Source organism: Dermacentor albipictus, chromosome 6 (assembly GCF_038994185.2).
Source record: "Dermacentor albipictus isolate Rhodes 1998 colony chromosome 6, USDA_Dalb.pri_finalv2, whole genome shotgun sequence".
Lineage (NCBI taxonomy): Eukaryota > Metazoa > Arthropoda > Arachnida > Ixodida > Ixodidae > Dermacentor > Dermacentor albipictus.
In genome coordinates, this window is record NC_091826.1 from 92397194 (window position 1) to 92417001 (window position 19808).

A 19808-nucleotide genomic window follows, 5' to 3' on the forward strand; every position below is an offset into this window, starting at 1 on the left:
AACGCTGCTGTCTTTTGGATGGGCTACTGTATATGTTAAGTATAAAGATGCTATTCTTTTGCGTTCTGTTAGGAATAATTTCTATCATTATATGATCGGCCTGCAGGCCTTAAATCTCATGTTCTATGGGTACTAGACCCTTTCTGATTAGCTTTTTTTATGACCACAAAGCTTTTCCGCGGGAGGAGGCAGTGTCTACCAGCATGAAAGAACACCGGGCAAAGGCTCAAGCAGCGATGGGCACCTCATCCACTAATGTCGGAAGGGTGAGCACACAAACCTGGTATAAGGCGGGGAGGAGAAATACTGGTTCATTCGGTGTTAAATTCGGGAATTCGTTTCCTCTTATGTTTCCGCATATTACTGAAATGCATAGGAATTTTGGTGCTCATTATACTTCAGAAATAAATGGTGGAGCGTTTGATAGAAAGAAATTAAAACGCTTTCTCTCCTGTCAGAGCACAAATGCCCTCGTTCTTGCGTGTTGCGTTCTCTTGCACTGCTACCTCCAATATTCCGCACATTTACAAAATTATGCGCGTATGCGCATTTAGTAGTACGAACACTTCTGTACGCGTAAGCAGAAATCTCCACTACAAGATCGTTCACTTCAGTCCTGTCTATTTCTCTGACTAAAGGACTGTGAATTGGCCGGTGAACGGCACCAAATAAGGGGCCACTGAAGATGTGCGCTTGCTTTTAGTAGTGTTGGAAATATCAGGCGGTTGAAGCAGAAGGTGAAATCCTGCTGCGAATTTCCGAGCAAGACGTCACCAAGCTATGAGGCACCGTCGCGCAAACCTGCGAGCCCTGCCGCATTCATTGTAGAGTTTACAAATTTGCCTCCTTTTACGAGTTTAGGAATATTGAGTAAGCTTACGGAAAATTTACGCTCTGTTCGCAAAAATATTTGACCGCTCTGCGAACTTTTCTTTGGAAGTCTTCTGATGGTGAGAGGACGTACGCCACTGGGTCCTAGATGATCATGATATGTGGTGCATGATAGCGCAAATGCCAAGCGCGGCCAAAGAGTGCCAAGCACTGGGTCCTTGAGTAGAGCAAGCTTACACATATAAGTTCCTTAGGCAGGCAAAATTGGCAGCAGCAATTGTGCCGAAAAGGCAACCTTGACCTGAAAGCGAGCTATTGCTTGTCATTCTGTGTAGTTGCAAGGTTCATGAAGCCTGCGCGCAGCGCGTAAAGGTAAATCATTGGCATTGAAGTGCGTCTGTGTTCCTCAAAAGGCGTGTCTTCAGAGGAAGCTTTAGGGAAAAATAAAAACTTTCTACAACTAGCCCCCTCTCTCTTTCTCCTCACCTCTTTCTGGCTGTGTGCGCAGAATTTTACGAATTTTTCAGTTCGCAGGTTGGCAGGTATGCGGTGCGGCTTATTCGTACTGATGCGGCCGTTCAGCGAGGAAGATTTTAGCATAGTTGTCAGTGCCCTATCGCGTAACTACGGTGCCCTAACGAAATGTATCTTACCTAGCGCAAGCACGAATGTCATGAGAAGTTAAGTAGCCCCTGTATGTCAAGTCAGGAGAGGAACCGCCATGCTGTGATGTGATCTGCAACGCCCTAAAATGCCCTGCAAACGATTTCGTTGGCTGCGCCAAGAAACTGATGGTGGGGGTATTATTTTGCCGTGAAGATGTCACTTACGCATCCGTTGGAGCACGTTTCTCAAAATCCGCCCGTCCTTGGTATATTTCACTTCCACACGCTTGTAGTCTAGTTCCATCAGATCGCGTCAAGGCGTGGCCCTTTGCATTATATTGGTGCAGCTTCCATACATACATGGCAAGCGCTGAGGAGAGCCGTTTATTTTCTCGCAAGACGCAGGGAGCAGGAGAGATGTGGCGATTGATTAAGCCATGCACTCTCATTGCAGCACCATCTCCGAGTACCTCGATAAGCGTGCGTGCGAGAGTGCATGTGCTGGTATAACCGTGGCCTGAATCGAAAGCAGTGTCAGTACAGGAATGAAATTCTCTTCAGTGAACACATTCACTTGTAGCAAAATTCGCTTTTGCGGTAGGCACAAAACCAGTGGGCGATGAAGATTAAAAGTTATGCTTGAGTACGGAACCAGTGGTTTTATGCTACCGCCACATTACCAAGGGGAACACTATATTGTGCGGTAAAGTCTTCTTTAGATTAAAATTGCCGATCATAAATTCCAGTACCGATTCCATTTTGCCACATAGATGTTCCGTGAGGAAAAACATTTCTGAGACAGTGTTCTTTTTCCGTTGATGTTGTGTGGGGTTTTGTGGCGGAAGGGCTAATGTTCGGGAAAGACCGTCGAAAAATGGTATGATGTGGAGATGGTGCAGTCAATAACAAAGTATTTGCGACAAGGTTGTGTAGTGGTCTAAACGTATTGGCTGTAAATAACGTAAAATATGCTATATATGTGTTATTAGTATTGTGGTGACATGTCAAGTGTGCTAAGAGCATAAAGGTAAATTATGGAAGGTGATACACTCAAGGATGAGCACCAGTATATAGCATTCCGGAAAGACTTCTTATTTGGGTAAGTTGGTATTAGATTTCCTAGGCATACTTGATTGCGGCATGAAATAAATTTCGCGAAAAGGGACTCAAAAGGAGGATAGTGAAGTGCCAGACTACCAACTGTTTTAATGAAAACCTCAAAAAACATATAGAAAAAAAAAGACAACTTCCGCGCGTGCGCAGAGAGCCAAGGTATGACACAGAACAACATGTTCATGATTACACGTTGTGAAGAACGCACATTTCCGCAGAACACAATAGGATAGATGTATTGCGGATACAATCAGACCCTTTTATTATAAAAAGCTTCTAACAACTCCCTTGCAGTTCTATATCTACTTTTGCCAAGTTACAATACTTGCTCAAAGCATGGCGTACAACGACAGGCTTTACAGATCGCAGGAAGATGCGAATTATCACGATTACCAATACTATTAGCAAGCTCCCTCATTCTGTCATTAATACAACAACCCCTTTGTTCAACGCAGGACTTGCCGCAATGTAGGGGTATCTCGTAGACCACGCCATCAACACAGTCCCTGTAAGGTTTGGCGTGCTGCTTCTGAAAGCCCCGCGGTTCATCGCGTGTGATCCGGGGCTACAATTTAGCAACATATTGGGAGTCGAAAAGACAACCGGAATGCCATATCTGGTAGCCACCTTCTCGAGATTATGGCTCAGACGGTGCGCATGAGGGAATACCTCTGGCTTAACACGCACCCTTTCTTTTCGAGTGCGCTTTCACACTTGCAGTATTAGCTTTCAGCTTGTGCAGCAAGGACTCAATCACAGAATTTAACACACACTGAGGGTAGCTTGCTCTTAAGAGTCCCTCAAGTTGATTGCGAAAAACTCGCCTGCATCATATGCACACATGACTTGCACAGAGCCGGTTCCAGTTCAAAGTAAGGCGATTCCACGCTTCCCAATCTTAGAGTGCGGTGAGTCATACTGTAACAATTGTTTTTTACTTCGAGGGAGGTACTCACAGAAAACATGATCACTCAAAAGTGTTAGGTTAAAGTCTAAAAACTGCAATGAACTGTCCTTCGGAAGTTCATTAGTAAAAGTAAGTCCTTTTGTGTTTGCTCTAGAAACGTCGAAAACTGCTCAACCATTTCATGGCATGGCAAAAGGTAACAACTAAAAAATCATCAATGTATCTAAAGACATTAAGAAAGTTAGGCTAAGATGAAGTAAAACCAAATTGTCGTGCGTTGTCAAAGTAGAATAAAAAGGTGTCACATAAAATGGCTGCTACATTAAGTGGGCGCACTAGCGGAAGCTGTCTTTCTTTTTTTGTCCATGCGTTTTTGAGGCTTTTATTAAAGAGGTGGTAGTTTGGCGCTTTACTGCCTCCTTTTCCTGTCCCTTTTCACGAAATGTATCTTGTGCCACAATCAAGTGTACCTAGGAAACCAGTGCCATTACCGCCCACGCACAGCTCTCATTATTATGCAAGAAAGAATAATAACAATGGGTGGTGACTGCGTACGTACGTGTATATTCACGAAAATAACTTTTCTACGGAACAAAACACACATAAGCCATCATTCTATTTATTTTCGCGTACGATTAATTAAGCTACGATCATGGTACACCTCTCTACGGTATGTCTTCAGCGGTGTACACGTTTATTATTTTTTTGCGTAATTTCTGCAAAGTGCCTTCGTGCCGGCTACTATAATTAATCTTGGCAGTGTTAGCCAGCGTCACCACTCACAGACCTTGGCGGCGGATGTGGAACATCCTTTCTGCTGAAGGCATCAGGACTACTTTCTGTGTGAAGGCAGCTGGTCAATAAACCTGCACATGCTACCTGAAGGCATCAATGTTGCCGGATTCGTTACCCTGGTTAGGTAAGAACGAGAAGAAAGGGGGCTAGCCGAGGAGCCCAATCTTCATTAAATTTGTCATAACAAGCCCACAAACAAAAAAACCAAGGAAAACATAGGGTAACTTACTTATACTTACTGATAGAATTAAAGAAATGATAAATTAATGGCAATGAAAATTAATGAAAAACCAACTTGCCGCAGGTGGCGAACGATCCCACGTCTTCACGTTACGCGTGGGACGCTCTAACCAACTGAGCTATCACAGCGCGGTTTCCCGATCCACTTTCAGGGGTATTTATGTGTTACTACTAGAAGTAACCTTGGGAGTCTTAGCCAGCGCCACCACTCACAAGCCTTGGCGGCGGATGTGGAACGTTCTTTCTGCCGCGGGCGTCATGAGTACGTGATCTTCCTGGGTGAAGGCGACTGGTCAGTACACCTCAATTGGTTATATAGAGCATCGCATGCGTAATGTGAAGACGTGGGGTCGTTCCCCACCAGCGACAAGTTCTTTTTTCATCCACTTTCGTTGCCCCTTAATTTATCATTTTTTTCATTCGATTAGCAAGTATAAGTAATTTCTGCTATGTTTTCCTCGGTGTCTTTGTTTGTTGGCTTCTCATGATATCATTAATAAATATCGGGCCTCTCGTTTAAGCTCCGTTCTTCTCGTTCATGCCCGCTGGTATTTCAAGAATTTCAGGCTTCTTTAGTAGCGTATAAATGTCATGTGAATGCGTCGGTTAGGTTCTGCATTCTTCTCAGTAACCTCATCAATTCCACGAGCGTCATTTACTACACTGTAATGTTTTCCTAAAGTAAGACTGTTCCCGGGGTGTCATGAAGTGAAATGTCGCTCCTGAACGATTCCAAATTCGACTTGAACATTTGCGCACTGCGGACGGTCGCCGAAGGTTTCATTTTATTTCTCGTGGAATATTTGATATTAGGAATATGTTACAGGTATTTGGCATTTCGGGCCGCCAGCTTTGACTACAATTTTACCACCACTTTCTCCTAGTTACACGCCAGTCCCATCGGCCTCACATAAAGAAAACAGTGAAGGCATACATAATCCATACCTTCTGCTTCTTCGATACAAATTTGAGCCAGGATTGACAGTGTTCAAATACGGCAAGAAATGTATGCTGGACAATATAGGGCAACTTATATGTGCCTCGCCTAATGTAAAGTGCTTTAGCAGGCTCCAGTTTCGGCTAAAAACCAAGTGAGTCGACGTATAGCCCGGAATCTTACTTCGCATACGCGTTTAGAGCAAGCTCGCTCAATTTCAGCAACACTCGCAAGCTGGTGGCACAGCCCGCGCTGGGCTGCCAGTTTGATGACAGGGGCAACTATGAAAAAAATGAACCAGCAAATACTGCCCCCTTGACCAGACCAGGGCAACACGTGGTTTACAGTGCCTATGTCGCACGAGGCTACTCCAGGTGTCTGCTATCGTTGCGCTTACTACCGTTTCACGGAGATGAATAGATTATTCCAACAAGGGGTTAATAAACTCTCACATTGTCTTACGTGTAGTGAGAATGGTAGTCGGTAAACAGCCATTGGTGCGTACACGCACCTATGAATCAGTGCTTCTTTTAAGACGATGGCGGTTTCTTAGAAAGGTTACAGAAATTCTGTTGCTATCAGCCGTGGTTGCTCAGTGTCTGCTATTGCACGGCTGAGTACCAGGTGCCTGCATCAAATCCCGGCCACTGGGGCCGCATTCTCATGGGTGCGATATGCGAAAGCGCTGCCGTACCGTGCATTGGGTGCACGTTATTGAACCCCAGTTGGTGAGAACTATTCCGGAGTCCCCCACTACGGCGTTCCACCTAATCAGATGGTGGGTTTGGCACGTAAAATCCGTGCAAAAAAATTTAATTACTTGGTTAAGTTTCCACGGAAAGTCAATTTATTCTATCGAGGTGAAACCGAATATCACACATGATTTCTACGTGGTTGCGCCCGTGTTCTCAAGTGATCCTCTACTCAAAGCTATTCGTTTAATCCGGAAATTCTACCACAGCAGCGCCCCTCGACTGCTGGATATTGACACGTGTACTTATCTTTATCGGGCAACCACGTTTCGCCGCCTAAGAAATGTAATCGCACAGCATGGGACGCGCCTGCATGTATACGAAGTTTCTGGAAAGTTATCGATGCTTCTATCCGCTGTCTCTTGTCGCCGAGACTTATGTTATCTGATTTCATCACCTGGCGCGAATGGTGTAGAACTTTGTGGAAGGCACGCAGGTCCGAACGATTAGTGCGGATCATTCGACGACTGCTCTATAATAGCCGACCCGCTTGACCCGCAGATCAGATTTTCGACGATCGCCGACTGTGTTCGCCGCTTTCGTTGTGCTATAAGTGTAGCCTGTTTTGTGGGCACAGGTTCGCCCAATAAAAGCTAGTTTTGTATTCCACCGTACTGCTTCTTTCTTCACCGTCACTACCACGTGACAATACGTTACGCCACGGGCCACAGGAGATAATGAAGCATAGGGACTACTTTTGCCGAGGGGTGATGGTGCTGTCTACATTCTTGACGGTGAAGTTGCACAAATATCTGTACCTCAGAAACATGGACACAGAAGGGAGGAAGAGGTCAGGAAAGTTGACACCTAAGTATACTTGGGTGTCAACTTTCCTGACATCTATACAGGGTAATTTAAAGCGCAAATAGGCAACCAGGAGTCATCAGGAAAGAAACTAACGCGAGAGAAACAGGGACAATCAATTGGATGCAAAGAATGAAAAAAAAATCGAAGGGAAAATTTGTACGGTACGGTAGTGCCTTACTATTGAGGCCCGAGATGGTTGCTTAAGTGCCAAAACATACCACAACAAATACTCCAAAGAAGATGAGGCATGTTACTGCTGCAGCTAAAATTGGGAGACCACTGAGCACATCCTAATGGAGTGCGGAGGTGTTCAGCCGGTGAGACTCGTAGGTAACGTGAATGTTGCAGAAGTGCTTGGGTTTAACGTGGACAGAAGCATCAATTGGTCACCAGTCGAGATAAGCAAAACACGTTTAGAGTATTAGGGAAAGAAGCTGGCAAGATTCATATTTATTTATTTATTTATTTCATATACCTCACAGGCTCCAGAAGGAGTATTGCGTGAGGGGGGCGGTACAGATAACAAATGCGGATCCAGTCGATACGGTCGATCCGGTCGATCCGATCGATACGGGCAAAGCGGTACAAGGTAGGTTTAAAGGTTTTGAGAAAGAGAAAGATTAAGGAGACGTATACAAATTGCCATAATAAACAGCAGGCACAGAATACCAGAATAACTCAAGCAGCCTAGGTGACAGTGGGTCGCACCCCCTTGCTTCAAAGAGGATGCCAATAAATCATCATCGTCATGATAAAACCACAGTCATTTCAAGCGTAAGTAATGGTGCAACATAGTCAAATAGCTTTTATATACAAAACTATAGACTAGATTGGCAGAAAGCTAGATTGTGACAGACGCAAAAAGAAACTGAGTAAATGAAGCGGGTTATGGGATTATTTGTCCCCGCAGAGTTTCAAAAGAGCGGATATACACAAGCATCATCATCATAATCATCAATTGAGGGGAGTAAGAAGCTAGTATTCGGTTTTTAGCCAACAGTAGCGTCACTTCAGTTCACGAATATCGCAAGTACTGGCACGAATACGTTTCTCATGTAGAAGGTTTAATGGCTGATAAGAATAAAAAGGGACCGCGGTCAATGAATGTGGGATGGTGTCGCTCACAAGACTGTTAATAAAGGTAGCCAATTATCCAGTTCAGCAGGAATACTGCAACGACTGCCTTAGCGGCCTTCGTTGCGTGAGCACCGTTTGGTTTATCAGGTGAAGAGCTGAGGTCCACAATGGCGTCAGCAATCTTCTGCAGATGCGCTATGGCGGCTGCGTTCTTCTTGGCGTCGCATGGTTTAACAGCCTTCTCGACGCAGGCCTTCAGGTTTTGTGCCCCCCTGCAGGAACAAACATAAAAACGTGACACAATTTCCCTTTAAAAGACAACATAATCTGATGTATGCAGTGTGGTTTGAAGATCAATGAACATTGAATATTACCGGCCTCAGGTAGGGAATCTAGGTCACATTGTTTATTCCATAGATCATAATCGGTATTTCTCTGAGTATCAAAATTTAAAAAAAAATCTAGGTTTGTCTTCTTACGTCGGAAAGGAAATGGGCAAATAAGTGAAGCATGGCTGATTAGCTGTAGCCCATGTCAACGGAATTCATGTTTTCCGATATTTTACATGGCTTAAATTTTGCTTTCAAACTGACACAGTTCGGTCACACAATGCACAAGGAAAGCCTCCAGGTAATGTAAATGACGAAAAGCCGATGCTCTGGTACCAAAGTATAGAGTGTGACGAAGCGGTGTTAGCTCGAGTAGTACATCGGCGTATGTACGTTCATGGCAAGCCTCAGTATATATATTGTTACAGGTAGTATTTATTCAACAGCAAACAGCTAGCACTTGGCTAGTCAAGACTGCACAGGGCACAGAGGTTTTAGCGGGTCTTTTGGTCCGACAGGAGACACTCTGACCCAGCCTCACTACAACGTCTTTGTCTTCGCCACTGTTCGTGACATTATCCCCGGCCGGTAAAGCACCGCCCCGGTGCTGGTTGTGGTCAAAATGGGTTATCACAGTTGTAACATTTGAGGTGGGAAACATGAACGATGTCACTTCGTGGTGTGGCCATCGACGAAGCGGATGCCATGGGAGTTATCTCATAGGTGACAGGAGTCCCCTGACTGCACGTGGTAGAATGACTGAAACGCTGTTTATTCCACATGAGAATGCGCTGAGGACACTGCGGGGAAAATGGAGGGGGCAATATTGAAATATGGGAAGGCTGAGATTGCCTCCATTGTATTAACGAACGTCTTAGAGGCAGACAAGTGGGGGCCGCTTGACTCTTGTGGCTTTCTCGGAGGCGCTGGCCGAGTGCTGGTGCCGCCGGGTCCTTGTACGTGGTAGGGCCCGACGTACCGCGACATTATCTTTTCACAGAGGCCGACGCGACGAGATAGTAGCCTGAGAAGGACGAGAGAGCCCGGTGGAAGAGCAGTATCCCGATGTCGATGATTGTAAATAAACTTTTGTGCGGTCTGCAATAACGAAAGCTGAGCGCGGGCTACTGTGCGCGCGACGAGCGCATGCCTGATGGCATCTTGCGCATAGTAAGTCGTGGACATAGACGCCGTTCGAGGTGCAGCTGGTTGTGAACGCTCGAGTAAGTGCATATCACGTGGTGTAATCCGTAGCGCGGCCCATCCATTTGTCGCCTTTCGTGTAAATTGGAACAAGGCTGAGCCAGTCGAGGCCCACTCCATAAAACGGCTGTGTTGGAACGTCAGTTGGCTGAAGGAGACCAGCAGGTTGAGTTGTACGTTTCTTGCGGGAGTGACACAAGTAACAATATGTTAGGTTGCGACGAAAGGAACGAAAGAGGCCCTTCCAGAAGAAATCTTTGTGCCCTGTGCAGTCTTGACTAGCCAAGTGCTAGCCATTTTCTGTTGAGGAAAAACTTCCCGTAACACCTTTTTGGTGGAGGTTGCAGGCTCTATTTGCGGAAGCCGCGTTTCTCCCGCCTCCATGGTAGCAATTGCTGCGAACGAGTGGATGTCTGATTTTCTCTTTATTCATGGTCGAAGACAGTACGCCCTCATCGCATCGCGTGCCCGGGCTGCGCCAGCGGTGGTCTTTTCGCATACACTCGGTCCCCCGCACATTTTGCGGTACGAACAACAATGACGTCGACGATGGACTCCCATTCTACGAACGTGTCAGCAAGCAGCGCATGCGGGATGAGATGCTAATGCTCGCCGACATCATTTCCTACCTAAAGGGTACACAGGTTTTAGCAAGTCTTTTAGTCCCACAGCAGAGACTCTGACCCAGCCCCGTGTTTGTCTTCACCACTGTTCGTATATATATATATATATATATATATATATATATATATATATATATATATATATATATATAGATATGGAATTATGCGACAACTTCGCAAAGACCGTGGTCACACATTCCTATCAAAAGTTTTCCCAGACATCCTGCAGTCCTGCTCCACGAGGCACAAGCTATCCACATCATACCGTCCACAAACAAATGGCCTTACGGAGAGTCTCAATCGCACTCTCACAGACATGCTCGCGGAAAATGTCTCTTGAGACCACACTGACTGGGACCTCGCTCTCCCGTTTGTCACATTTACTTTGTTACATTCGCGCCACGACAAAGCCGGTTATTCCCCATTTTTCCTTCTGTTCGGCCGAGAACCAGCACAGTCCCTCGACACAACCCTCCCTGTTCACGCTGCACCGACCAGTGAATATGTACTTGAAGCCATCGCCCGCGGTGCCCACGCAAGGGAAATTGTCCGTGACCGCCTTCTGAAACCCCAAGAGAGTCAAAGGCGTTTGTACGAACGGCGACAACGAGACCTGCAGTTCCCGCCTGGTTCTTTGGTGCTTCTATGGTCTCCGTCGCGTCAGGTCAGCCTGTCAGAAAAACTGCTGTCTTGTTACGCAGGCCCATACCGGGTCCTTCGTTCGGTGATTCCCATCACCTACGAGATCGCCCCTGACGCCCCATCTGCTTCCCAGTCCAGTGATACCGTGCACGTTACTTGACTGAAGCGGTATGACCCTCCCAGTGAGAACATTTAGACGCCCCGGGACGTCGTTTCCTGCCGCCGAGGGATTATGCTACACGCGTGTGGTATTTGTTTGTTGATATATATATATATATATATATATATATATATATATATATATATATATATATATATATATATATATATATATACTTTAATGTGGCAATAAACCTTGGCATGTAGCGTTCAGATGCCCAGAGACTTCGTGAAACTTTCAAGACATTCCACCACGGTTCTTATTTCGCGTCTTCTTGCGCTTTGGCGAAAGTGACCTTGTACGAATTGAGCTTTTGGGCACCTTAAATATAACACGCAGTATACGAAACGCAGTAAATGGGATGTCAAAACGGGTTTACCACCCTAAACACCGCACGTGGTATGAAAGACGCTTCAAGTGTTCTACAAAATTATTTTCTGCGTAAAGATGAACACCATATTAAGGACAACAAGCGCGCATTAGATTTCGTGTACCGGAATTATAGCGTACAAAATGTATGGTTTCCTTTCGCCCAGGTTATCACACGGCTTCCGAAGTCAGGAATTGAATATACCCTTTGCTCAGCTGTGGAAGGTCACGTACATTGAGGGTAAGAGCCGCAGTGGCGCATGTGACGTAGATACCATCAGTTGAGTCCTCGCATAGCTTGCGATGCGATTGCATATAGTTTAAGAAGACATAAAGCTGATAGTTTTTATGGCCATGAAAGCGCTTTCACTTTGAAATAATACTGCATCGGTTGCTTTCCGGAAAAAAACTATATTGCACTAGAGTTTGGTCCTACGTTTTTGGAATTGCATCCACAAGAAATCAACGCGCCATGAAGGGAGGGAAAGCACACAGGAAATCACCGAGCCAAGCAATATTGTTACAAGCACGGGGAAAAGGGGTTTATTCAGGCGGGCGAGAGCAGGAACGGCTGGCTACGAACAACAGGAATGGCCGCTGCACAGTCTTCGTTCTCCTCTTCCCCTCTCTTCTTGATCCCCGCGTCCCTTTGACGCGCTTGGACGTAACATACCTCCCCTCGCAGACAAAGCCCCCTGGGCGAGTCAACTAGCTTGTCGTGGCGTGCATGATTTCAACCGTGCGACATGCGCGACGTGTGTCCTAGGAGAACGTCTACCAGTGTTCGTGAGGCGCGCGAGAGTATAGTTCCCTTCGCTGACTTTGTCGATGACAACATACGGTCCATCGTAGTTTGCCAGCAGCTTTTGACACAAACCGCGCTTCCTTGTGGGAGTCCAAAGCCAAACGAGATCACCAGGGTTATATGTAACTGGCCGATGTCGTGCGTCGTAGCGGGCTTTGGAGTTTTCTTGTGATGCCAAAGTCCGAAGACGCGCAAGTCTCCGAGCCTCTTCAGCGAGGCACAGCGTATCGGCGACCGTAGGATTGTCGTGGTGGTAAAAGGGGAGGACAGTGTCGAGCGTATACCGGGGCGGCCGAGCATATAGAAGGAAGAAGGGGCTGTAGCCGGTTGTCTCGTGCTTGGCGGTGTTATATGCGTAAGTAATAAACGGTAGAACGTCATCCCAATTCTTGTGATCGGACGCAACATACATGGAAAGCATATTTGTGATCGTTCGATTAGTGCGCTCAGTGAGGCCGTTCGTTTGCGGATGATATGGCGTCGAGTGCCTGAGGTGCGAGTGACACAAACGCGCAAGCTCTTCCACTATATCCGCCGTGAATTGACGTCCCCGGTCGCTTATGATAACACCAGGTGGTCCATGTCGTAGAACAATAGCGTGAAGTAAGAAAAGCGACACTTCGGTGGCAGTTGCTGATGGTATAGCCGCCGTCTCGCAATAGCGTGTGAAATAGTCGGCGCAGACAATTATCCAGCGGTTCCCCTTAGATGACTTTGGAAAAGGGCCTAACAGATCAATTCCAACTTGCCGAAAGGGTGAGCTGGAAGGCGGCACAGGTTGAAGGAGACCAGATGGGGCAGTGGTTGGGCGTTTCCGACGTTGGCACTGTATGCAGCTGGCGACATAAAACTCAGCCGAATGTCGCATCCGGGGCCAGTAAAAGCGTTCTTGAATGCGATAAGGTGTGCGCACAGTGCCTAAGTGCCCGGAGGTAGGGTCATCGTGCATAGCCTGAAGGATTGCTGGCCGGAGACGCTCCGGCACCACTAGAAGGAAGCGTGCACCCGTGCTTGAGAAGTTCCTTTTGTACAGGAGCCCGTCACGTACACAGTAGCTGCTTGTTGCACTTGAATGGGCAGAAGTAAAGAGTGGCTCCAATTTAGTGTCTGTCCGTTGTTCTGTTTTGAACGCATCGATATCTGGAAAAGCGGGTGTCACAGAAGCGACGAGATGATCAAAATCGTCTGCGTCGCAGTCCGTCGTGGCAAGCGGCATACGGGAAAGGCAGTCTCCGTCCGCGTGTTTTCGGCCACTCTTGTAGGAAACAGTGAAGTTATATTCCTGCAACCTCAAAGCCCAGCGCGCAAGGCGACCACAAGGGTCGCGAAGGTTCACGAGCCAGCACAGGGAATGGTGGTCTGTGACGACTTGGAATGGGCGTCCGTACAAGTACGAGCGAAATCACTGAACCGCAAAGATTACAGCGAGGCATTCTTACTCTGTCACCGTGTAATTCCGTTCAGGTTTGCTTAATGAGCGGCTTGCATAAGCAATCACGTGCTGACGGTCGTCATAGCGTTGGACCAATATGGCACCCAGACCAACGCCACTAGCATCTGTGTGGATTTCTGTCGGCGCAGTAGCATTGAAGCGGCGAAGGATAGGTCGAGAGGTTAACAGGAACTTCAGCTGACGAAATGCAGAATCGCACTCGGGTGTCCACTCAAACCGTGCGTCTTTATGTAGCAGATTTGTCAGAGGATAAGCGACGTCAGCAAAACCAAGAATAAATCGGCGAAAGTAAGAGCAAAGACCCAGAAAACTACGAAGTTGCTTCACTGACTGCGGTGCACTGAATGCCTCGACAGCTGCCGTCTTGAGGGGATCAGGCCGGATACCGTCTTTGTCAACAAGATGACCCAGCACAAGGGTTTCACGGTCACCAAATTTACATTTCTTGGAGTTCAGAACCAGGCCGGCGTTTTTGATGCAGTCGAGGACAATATCCAGGCGCGTATTGTGCTCATTGAATGTGCGCCCGATTATAACAACGTCGTCAAGATAGCACATACAGATGTTCCATTTTAACCCACGCAGAATGGTGTCCATGAACCTTTCAAAGGTTGCTGGAGCGTTGCACAACCCAAATGGCATCACATTGAATTCGAATAATCCATCCGGGGTTATGAACCCGCGTCCATTTGACGCGCTTGGACGTAACAATATATTTATGTGCACATGCAAGTTGTTCCTGTTTGTGTATGAACATTAATACTAAGAGCCAAGTGAATGTAAAGGAAAAGACAGCTTGCCAGTTGTGCGAGTCGGACCCATACCTTATGCGTCACGCGAGTGATGCCTTGCCTTTGAGCTAACGCGGTGGCCATCGTTCTGTCCACTTTCTATTTATCCCCAGGGATGTTAGCAAGTGCCGATCCCTTACATGGAAGCGAACGGGGAACATATTATCAGCAGGCGAATGGCCAATGAACCTGGCCTTCTTTCCTCTTGCAATTACTGCTGTCAAAGCACTGGTAATCGCTATGCCACGAGCAAGCAGAGTTAGGAGCTCCAAAGTTACGCATATTCTAATGCATTTAGCAATGTTATGACGCTTCACGCCCTTATCAGTAGCAATCTATCCAGCTATTTATCTATTTCCGGATATAACCACTTTCTTATATCGCCAGCTCAGGTCACTCGGTAGTCTGTGATCTAACGGGCAAATTAAACTGTAGTCCGGGATCCTGAGCATCTGGCGTCTCTGTTTAGGACATCGGTTTTGAAACCAATTGTCAGACAAACTTGGGTCACTGCGCATGTGAGCCTTAGGATATTCCACTTTTCAATGGACCTATTTCACTCATTTAGAGTTACAAAGCAATTGTTTATAGTTTTCGTGCTCAGAAGAATCAAACGCGCATCATACACATGCAGGCAATCTTGTGTTAATACATACTCGTACAGCCTTTTGAAAGATAAGCGCGAGAGAGGAACCAGGCAGTGGCAGTACAGGGTTCATACATGGAAAACACGAAAAACACGAAATTCAAGATCATGAACGAAACTGCGATCAAGGGGATAGCAGGATCCAATTTTTCCACATGGCTATATGTCGAAATGTTGGCTTCTGCTTTCACCTTATTCTCGTTTTTGTTGTGGTTCACACATGACGCTTTTCAGCGGTGGCAATGCGGTGTGCCGCTTAAATGCTGATCGCATGAAATTTTACAGTGATCCTCAGACAATTTTAGCTTGATTTTTTTATTTTAGAGACAGCCAGATGAGACCCCCATGGTTATCCTCACTCGTCTCGCTCGTGTGGAAGGATCCCCAATGCGCTGTATATTTCAGGGACGTCGAGGCTTACGCTGACTTGACCTGTGATTTTAGAGTAAACATTAGTATGTCATTGGCTTTTCGCAAATGATCTACTTTTGGCGCTCACCTCTCTTTTGCTTCCACCTCAGCCTCGAAGGTAAAATTTTGAGGATCTGAACTGGCATCACAGGAGCTCATGGTGCTCAGGTCCATGCATTCACGAAGTTGCTGAACAGCTGAGTGACAAAACCGCAACAGGAAACCGTTATTCATGAGAGAAAAAGAAACAGATTGGTCTATTTACTTGCTGCACGCTAATATTCTGGCGGAAAATTCAATTGTGGTGTGTGCGCATGTGTGTGGCTGAGGCGCAGTTTTTGTAATCATCTCTTCTTTTAGCTCTTAATGACGAGCTAACTCGAGACATATTAAGCGCTGAATCCACTTAGTATGTATGTATGTATGTATGTATGTATGTATGTATGTATGTATGTATGTATGTATGTATGTATGTATGTATGTATGTATGTATGTATGTATGTATGTATGTATGTATGTATGTATGTATGTATGTATGTATGTATGTATGTATGTATGTATGTAGGTATGTATGTATGTATGTATGTATGTATGTATGGTGAGTGTGCGTGGCATATTTCCTACTATCTGAAGATTTTTCTTCCAAGTCATCGGCCCAGGTTAAATTTATTTTTCCTTTTACGCAGCTAATCTTTTTCTTTCCTGAAATTCCCTACCACTACTCTTTTTAGTGGGTAGCTAGAACAGCCTGCAATGCAATGTTCGGTAGAAGAACAAAGGTTATAGAAATTCGCGCTTCCCTTGCCATATTTGTCGCTCACGCTAACACTGACAAAACAATAAGTGTTGTCGTATTAGACAACACAGATTCTTTGTCGTAGAATCGCGTTATTGTTATAAAAGGAAGGCGACGTAGTTGCATCGTTGTTCGGCAAATTCCTGGTTAAACCGAACAGAGTGATAGGGTTTCCTAGATGTCTAGCGTTGCCCTAACCAATGTAACCTATCTCCTTCTTCCAGTGCTGGCGAATGCAAGCAGCTTACGATGTGATAAAAGGAGGGTGGCAGCGCTGGCTGCGCAATGCCTGCAGCCTTGTATGTCGCGCTTTATTTTTTTTTCCAAATGCAGACACGCTTCCGCTATCTTGGCAAGGCAAAACTGTATGTGTTGTGAAGACCACCTTCCGAAAATTTTCATTTATTTTGTTCGATCTGCGGAGATGCTTGTAACACCATCATGATGTGACTGTGTCGTCGTCAGATTACGAACGTTTTTCAAACATAACTATAGAAGGGTAAGTTCTTGAATGTTTAATTCTGCTGACAAGGTGCACACTACAGCAAACGTACCTCATAAGTCGGCTCACGTAGGCTCAGACCGACGCGTCAGTCTGTGTCCGAGTGAGCCCGGCTGAGTAGAATTCTTCCGAGCGTGAGTAGGAGTGAGCTTAGCTATCTAGAATTTCGGTCAATCCAAGCCCACTGGGTTAGGCCCTAAACAGAAAATATCATTTTTAGTCAGTTTACATGACGACCCTTTAAATAAGCTTGGAGAATACAGAGATTTTTTTATTACTTTCTCACATAACCTTCCAAACTCACTCGTGCTCATTAATATCTGCTCAGTGTCGTAACTGAACTAGTACTAGTATATTGTCATTCATTCTTATCTGGTAAGTTCTGGCGATAACTTTCCATTCTTCAGCACATCATTAAAGCTTGTATCTCTCTCTATTTCTGTATCAGGTTTGATATCACTGCCCCATGTCTGTAAGAAAAACAAGTGTATGGTGAAAACTTACACTGTGTTGTGCCATTACCACAAGCCCGGATCCCGAATCTGCAAGATGCAGAATCTATCCTGCGAGCGCCATAATTCTCCCTTCACAAGTCAAGATGCTGCGCCTTCGTGCGGGAGAAGCGTCGGCGGAGCAGCGTGTTTTGACGTGTCCGCGTGTGCCCGACGGCCCGGCGCCGCACCTCCCTTGCCTGGAGGTCACCGCGCGCGCGAACTTTGAACCGAGTGGCCAGCGCGGTCGCTGGTTGGACCCCTCGGACGACCGTCGTGTGCTGACTTTGTATTGGGCCGTTTGAGTGACAATGGGCCTCGGGGATTATAAAAGCAGCAACACGCCGCTCGAAAACAGGATCCGCTGACCCCACCTGGAGAGAGGGTCGCTCCCGACTGGGGTGAGATGTGTCACGCGTTTTCGCCGGACGCCGTCGTGCGAGAACAGTCGCGTTTGTGTGAGCTCTCGGCCCCAGTGCCGATCCGTTTATGTCCTGTATGATAACCTGTATATAATGTATAAAGTCCCTTTTGTTATTCTCATCGACGCCAGGCTCGGAGTCTTCGCTACCAACGCTCTGTCACGAAACGGGTGAAGAGCGCTACGGGACCACAAAGCCGTAATCGTGGTGCAGCGGTGCAAGTTCGTAACACTGGTGGCACCGGTTGGAAGTCGTAACACTGGTGGCACCGGTTGGAGTTCATAATACTGGATGGCAGCTACGGGATTGACCGGCATCAGCTACCTCGGCGCGGTGAGTGCCTGAAGTTTACCTCAAACACCAGACTTTCTCTGACACAGGTTATAGTAGCTTAGGGAAGGATTTGGTGTTGCATTGTGATAACCTTGTGTGTTTCAAGCCTAGTAAGAGTGTTTTGAAAACCAGGGGATGCTGAGGGGGTAAACAGGGCAGTGTGTGATATACTTGCATATGTCTTACTAGTAGTGTTATAGTAGCGTACGGCAGGTATATTCAAAAAGGGTAAACAGCAGGAGGACAGTGTGAACGATGGAGAAGTACAAGGTGAAGGAACTTCTCGAAATTTGTAAGGAGTTGGGCATTGAGTTGGGCTCAACCAAAAGAAAGAATGCGATCCTTGAGGTCATGAGGACTGGGGACGTAACGGCTGAGGAGGCCGCTGAGGCCTGGGCGGATATCAATGAACGTCGGGAAAGGGAGGAGAAGGAACGTTGCGAGCAGGAAAGGAGAGAACAGCAACGTCGCGAGGAGGAAAAGGAGGAAAGGAGAGAACAGCAACGTCGCGAGGAGGAAAAGGAGGAAAGGAGAGAACAGCAACGTCGCGAGGAGGAAAAGGAGGAAAGGAGAGAACAGCAACGTCGCGAGGAGGAAAAGAGGGAGAAGGAACGTTGCATGGAGGAAAGGAGAGAGATCCGTGAGCACGAGCTTAAAATGAAAGAGTTGGAGACCCGAAATAGCTCGCCAGCGCCTAGTCTCACTTCTAATGTTCCCAGAATACGCGATCAACTTCCACCCTTTGTCGTCGGAGAGGATATGGCCAAATACCTCGTGAAATTTGAGCACGTGTGTGAACGGAATAGCATTGAGCGATCCCTTTGGGCACAGAATCTGTTAGCGTTGCTTCCTGGGGAGGCATCAGACGTAATAACTTGCTTATCGAAAGAGGCGTTTGAGAGCTACAGTGATGTGAAGGAAGCGCTACTGCGGAAGTACAAATTGTCGCCCGAAGCTTTCCGGCAGAGGTTCCGGTATGCAAAAAAGGGTAAGGAGTCGAATGTTGACTTCGCGTTTCGTCTAAAAGCCGACCTGGTGGAATGGCTGAAGGGCGAAGAGGTTTACGACGACCGCGACAAAATTGTCGAATGCATCGCGTTGGAGCAGTTCTACCGTTGCATTGATGAGGATGTCCGGCTCTGGCTGCAAGATAGGCTAAAGGAGGTTAAGCTAAACAAGGCAGCAGAGTTAGCGGAAGAGTATTACACACGCCGCAGCTTGCACAGCAAGGCAGTGCGCGTAGAAAAAGCTGATAGAAGAGATGTGTTTTACGGGAAGCCCGACGAACGGAAGGAAATCACGCGTCGCGAGTTTCGGGACGACGAGTCCCTTCCCAAAGAAACTGTAAGGGATGGACAGAATGCATCTCAGAATGATGACGATGGTCCGAAACAGCGAAACGAAATGACGCGTTCTTTTGAAAAACGGAGACCGTTAACCTGCTACAATTGCAAAAAGCAAGGGCACATCGCTGCAAGCTGCCCAGAGAGAATTGCTTTTGCAACGATACAGGAAACTCACAAAAACATACGTCTATTGGAGCCCTATGTGCAGGAAATTAAGGTAAACGGCAAGAAGTGCCGAGCACTGCGGGACTCTGCAGCAACTATGGACGTTGTTCACCCATCTTTCGTCTCCTCGAGTGATTTTACGGGAGAGTGCGTGAGGATACGGCAAGTGGCCGAGAAGGAGAGTGTCTGTTTACCGATCGCAGCGGTTATCATTGAAGGAGAGTTTGGAAAACTTAACACCGAAGCCGCTGTGTCAG

The 19808-nt window shown here is 46.7% G+C and overlaps 1 protein-coding gene across 1 annotated transcript in view; it reads right to left on the reverse strand.

Annotated features, from left to right (window-relative positions):
* Positions 1–7430: 7430 nt before the first annotated feature.
* The window catches only part of LOC139046976 (uncharacterized), a 40504-nt gene continuing 28126 nt past the window's right edge, over positions 7431–19808 (reverse strand). The window contains exons 4-5 of the mRNA XM_070520893.1: positions 15585–15693; positions 7431–8336 (exon numbers count right to left, since the gene is read on the reverse strand). Of these exons, the coding sequence (XP_070376994.1) occupies positions 8120–8336; positions 15585–15693 (326 nt within the window). The 3' untranslated portion in view covers positions 7431–8119. The remainder of the gene's footprint in view (positions 8337–15584; positions 15694–19808) is intronic.